This window comes from Callithrix jacchus, chromosome 1 (genome assembly GCF_049354715.1).
Source record: "Callithrix jacchus isolate 240 chromosome 1, calJac240_pri, whole genome shotgun sequence".
NCBI lineage: Eukaryota > Metazoa > Chordata > Mammalia > Primates > Cebidae > Callithrix > Callithrix jacchus.
The window spans coordinates 171,003,412-171,008,940 of record NC_133502.1 but is presented as its reverse complement, the minus strand read 5'-3'; the positions used below and the strand labels follow the sequence as shown (position 1 = coordinate 171,008,940).

General features: G+C 40.1%; 1 protein-coding gene across 1 annotated transcript; it reads left to right on the top strand.

Annotated features, from left to right (window-relative positions):
- Positions 1-2,351: 2,351 nt before the first annotated feature.
- OR1N1 (olfactory receptor family 1 subfamily N member 1) lies at positions 2,352-5,119 on the top strand. The gene has a single exon (XM_017969760.4). It carries the CDS (start codon positions 3,793-3,795, stop codon positions 4,774-4,776), a length of 984 nt encoding a protein of 327 aa, XP_017825249.3. The 5' UTR covers positions 2,352-3,792; the 3' UTR covers positions 4,777-5,119.
- Positions 5,120-5,529: the final 410 nt, after the last annotated feature.

Genomic DNA, 5,529 nt, shown 5'->3' with positions numbered 1-5,529 from the left:
ATAGTACTAGAAGTCCTAGCCAGAGCAATCAGACAAGAAAAATAAACAAAAGGCATCCAAATTGGAAAGGAGAAAGTCAAACTATCTCTGTTCACTGATGACATGACCTTATACCTAGAAAACCTAAAGATTCCTCCATAAGACTCCCAGATCTGATAAGTGACTTCAATAATGTTTCAGGATACAAAATTAAAGCACAAAAAAATCAGTTGTATTTCTATACACCAACAACACTGTAGCTGAGAACCAAACCAAGAACCCAATTCCATTTACAATAGCCACAAATACACATAAAGTAAGGTACCAATGAATACATTTAACCCAGGAAGTGAAAGACCTCTATAAGGACAACTACAAAACACTTGTGAAAGAAATCACAGATGATGAGAGAGGAGAAAGGAATAAACCAAGTCAGGCGAGCAGTTAGAGTGGGTTGAATTCTTGAAAACAAAAGAACAGCCTGCAGGCACAGATAAGGGAACTTGTACTGAATGGTGGGGGTTGTGGGAGGGGTTACCTGAGACATGTCCACAGCTGCACAGATAAGAAGGGCTACACAGATTACTTGCATAGATATGCGCACAATGGAAAATTTCATTCCCTGACACATGCACCTCAGTAAGAGGAACAAAGCAATGTGGAGTAACTCATGCTAAAGGCCCACATGCACATTAGGAGGATGGGGTGGAGCTGCCAGAAATTCATACCTTATGCAAATGAGACACCCAGTCCTCCTCACTTTCTTATCAAAGGTAAGTCTAGAAGCATCACATTACCTGACTTCAAACTATACTATGAAGTTATAGTAATGAAAACAGAAATGGTTATATTACAAAAATAGACACATAGATCAGTGGAAACAGAAATAAAGAATAGAGAAACTAGAAATAAAGTCACATACTTACAACCAACTGATCTTTGACAAAATCAACAAAAATAAATGGGAAAATGATATCCTATTCAATAAATGGTTCTGGCAAAATTGGCTATCCATATGCAGAAGAATGAAACTGGAACCTATCTATATTTCTTGATGATTACATTTCCAAGGAATAGCTCCAAGGTCCTGGAGAAAGACATTCTTGAGCTATGAAACCATCAAGAGTCTAGGAGAATATTTACATCTCAAAAAAGCAGAGAAAAAAATTACAATTATAAGTTCTCTCATGCAAATGTAAAGAAAAGGGAAGCCAGGAGCCTGTAGTGAAGAAGAAATCAATCTAAAGTTTGGTCAAGCCAAGGACAAGTGTCGGTCATCACTCATGCATCCATCTGGTTTCTAGTTTCCACAATTTGTGGTTATTATCTGCTTGCCTCTCTTCTCTGTCCTTGTGGGTTTTATGTCTTTCATTTTTTTTTTAAAAAAAGATCACTTTACTTTTTAGTAGAGTTTATGGATAGAGTGAAATTAGATACATGAGTTTAGTATATCATTAACCAGAAGCATAAGAATTCTTTAAAGATATGTCATATGCCATTAAACTGTTTGTAAAGGTGGATGTTAGCAGCTTGTGGGGTTTTTTTTTTGGAGGAGGTTAGAAGCAAAAACCTTATTGTAAGGGGGAAGCAAGGAGATGCAGTACATAGAAAATTCATTTTTGCCAAAGACTGTGGTTACAAATCAATACTAATACCTTAACTCAACACTACCACTTAACATAAAGAAGTAAAGTTTCTCAATTTTTATATAAAACCAGCACTGTACTAATTTGGTCTGTTATAAGAGATACAGAGAGAAAATTGGGCAATTATGAGTGTTAACACTAACAGGGCTCTAGGGAACTCTATCCCATGACTCCCTGTATATAGATACCCTACATGGAGCACATTCAGCCTCCTCCTGGTAGTAGGCTGATGAGCCAGCAGCTCCCTACTTCTGAGTTTATCAGCTCAGGTTTCAAAATATAAATATAGAAAACTTCAAAAGTCCCAGAGATCATGGTTAGGTGGGATCAGGGTACCATGTGTCCCAGGTCATCTCAAATACTCTTCTTTGATCCTCTCTGTTCTAGCTGATGAACGTAACTGTGACTGCTCCAGCCTCCCCTACTGATCTGGCCTTGACTTGGCTTTGCAGTCCTTTATTAATCTCATGGACTTCTTCTCTACAATCCTAGTCTCTCCACCGCTCCCTTAAACCCCTTTAAATATGTTTTTAATCTTGGTTTAGCAATCTGACTTCTGCTTCCAGCTCTTTGCCATTTGTATTTATTATTCTTGATCCTGTACCCTGATTTTAGTTAATGCCATCACAAAGATTGTCAGGAAGAATCTGAGCTCTTCCCCTCCAATTAAGGATCTCTGCATTGCCTTCTCCTTTACCACGGTAGTGGCAAGCAGGGTAACTTGAAACAAACAGTTGCAGGTGGGCATGTCCTACATTTGGAATACTCTCTCCATCATATTCAAGCCAGCTCTTATCTGCTGGCTGACACAGTAGATGAAGAGGCAGTGGAGGTAAGTAAAGGGATCTCATCACCCTGGGATGGAGGGAAGGATTGGCTCAAGTTTCTGGAAGCACCCCATTGATGTCACAGGGATCTACACAGTTTTATGAGGCCATAGATAGGATGAAGGATGAGAAACCCTTTTAGGGAAAGAGAAAAACCAAATGACAGGGCAAGAGATGGTGTGAGGTGCTTGAGTAGAGAAAACAAATGACAGAAGGTAAAAAGCGAGGCTTACAATGGTGAGCCTTCGACCCTTTTTGAGGATTTGAGGAGTTTTCTGATGTTAACCAGTTGGTGCCATAGATCGAAGAACCTCCATAGAAATAGCCTGATCAAGGCTGTATATGCCAATACGGAGGATCAAAACAATGCTGCTCTTTGTTAGGATTTTAAACAAGCATCTCACTTGATTATGGTAAACTGGTCTACAGACCAATGCTTGGGGACCTCTGGACCAGGTGATCTTACAGGTTCTATCTAGTTCTTAAACTTCACTGTTCTTCTGTAAAAGACAAATATAAAAGATAGTAAGGGCAACTGAGACTAAGTATGGCAAACTAGGAGTACTGAGATATTAAACATAAATTTGGTGGTAGAAAGTTACTTTCTATCTATACTGATTGATAATGCAGTCTCTGGAATCCAGTGCTGTGGGTTTGAATTCTGTCTCAAGTATTTATGAGCCGTGGGTCTTTGTACAATTCATTTAAACATCCCTAGCCTTAGTTTTCTTATATAAGGGTAAGAGTAGTAATCTCTGTATCCTAGTATTGTTTAAGGATTAAAGGAAAGAATCTTCTTAAGGTACTCAGCAGAGTGCCTGTCATATATGTGGCTAACGTAATATGCTCTAGCTACAGCATGATGATGATGACGCAAATGACAAAAACTCAAATGCAGGGAGAAACACAGGGCTTCATATTTTCTTTTTCAAAAAAATGAACAAATAAAGAGGCATGAATCCTTCATATTCTCTTCACTCTAAAATGAATGAGGATGTGTCAAAAATAAGAATTTTGTGTGAGTTTTTTGGCTACCTCCCAAAAGAATATAAAATTTAGCTGACCTCAGTCTATTCAGTTACACAACCTACTGCAAGAATAAAACTAACAGGAGGTTGTAGGCTTAGTCTAAGGCATGATAATGCGAAGGAAGAATACACCCTGACCTTATTGGAAGGGTACTCTCTGTGTAGAAGATTAAATAGTGGGAAAGAGGGGAGAAGGGGGAGCTGAATGAGACCCTGAGAAAGAGAAAAGTAGGGTCAGACTGAAGATAAACTCAGGATTAGGAATATAATGAACTTAAAGGGAGATGTGGGAGTCAGCCCATGCAGTTTTAGATGAAATCCAGCATTCTGTCTTCCCTCAGCTCCAGATGCTGCAGAGTCATGGAAAACAAATCCAGTGTTTCTGAATTTTTCCTCCGAGGAATATCAGCATCTCCAGAGCAACAGCAGTCTCTCTTTGGAATTTTCCTGTGTATATATCTTGTCACCTTGACTGGGAACCTGCTCATCATCCTGGCCATTGGCTCTGACCTGCACCTCCACACTCCCATGTACTTTTTCTTGGCCAACCTGTCTTTTGTTGACATGGGTTTAACATCCTCCACAGTTTCCAAGATGCTGGTGAATGTACAGACACGGCATCACACCATCTCCTATACGGGTTGCCTCATGCAAATGTATTTCTTTCTGATGTTTGGTGATCTGGACAGCTTCTTCCTGGCTGCCATGGCATATGACCGCTATGTGGCCATTTGCCGCCCCCTCTACTACTCCACAGTCATGAGCCCCCAAGTCTGTGCCCTAATCCTTGCATTGTGCTGGGTCCTCACCAATGTTGTTGCCCTGACTCACACACTCCTCATGGCTCGACTGTCCTTCTGTGTGACTGGGGAAATAGCTCACTTTTTCTGTGACATCACTCCTGTCCTGAAGCTATCATGTTCTGACACCCACATCAACGAGATGATGGTTTTTGTCTTGGGAGGCACAGTACTCATTGTCCCCTTTATATGCATTGTCACCTCCTACATCCACATTGTGCCTGCTAACCTGAGGGTCCGAACCTGTGGTGGGGCGGGCAAGGCCTTTTCCACCTGCAGTTCCCACCTCTGCATTGTTTGTATATTCTATGGGACCCTCTTCAGTGCCTACCTGTGTCCTCCCTCTATTGCCTCTGAAGAGAAGGACATTGCAGCAGCTGCACTGTATACCATAGTGACTCCCATGTTGAACCCCTTTATCTATAGCCTAAGGAACAAGGACATGAAGAGGGCCCTCAAGAGGCTCTTCAGTCAGAGGAAAATTGCTTCCTCTTAGATGGAGTGACAGCAACATTTAATGAAAAGACAAAGGCTTGGAGTCAGACAAACGGGCTTCATTTTGGGGTCTGCCACATGCTAGATAAGATTGTAATCTGGTGACTTAGCCTCTTTGAGTCCTTGTTTTTGTCATTTATAAAATGGAGATAACAATGTCTATCTAATAAGGTAACTTGGAGGATTAACTGAAATAAACTATAAAATGCACCCAGTATAGTAGTGAATAATAGTAGCATTCAATGGGGAATAGCTGTTATTATTATAACTATGATCATTCTTTATTCCTTCCCCAACTCAGAAGTCAAAAAATCTTTTCTCTGAGATTCCTTGGTTCAATAAATATTTACTAACCAACCATCTACTGTGTGTTGGAAGCTATTATAAATGCTAGGGGTATGACACTGAGCAAGACAAAGTCTGTGCTTTCATGACACTTTCATTCTAGGTTAATTTGTCAATCATTAAAAATTGGGTGGCTCCTGTCTTGTTTATGGCACTAAATGTCATAACATTAATCTCCACTTAGTGCTGTAACATGGAAATCCTCTCTCCTTATCAGACTGCAGGTCTGCCTCCAGGTCTAAAAGGGGCACCAGCAGCTTAAATTAGTTACAGAGAAGGAAAAAATGGTGTTTAAAGGTAAATGGGGTTATGTCTCCAAGAGTCCTAGAAATGTTTAAAATATTATTTTTTAAAATAAGGGTTACATAATTTTGATTTCCTACATCTGGTATGACCAGGTGTCCACTGT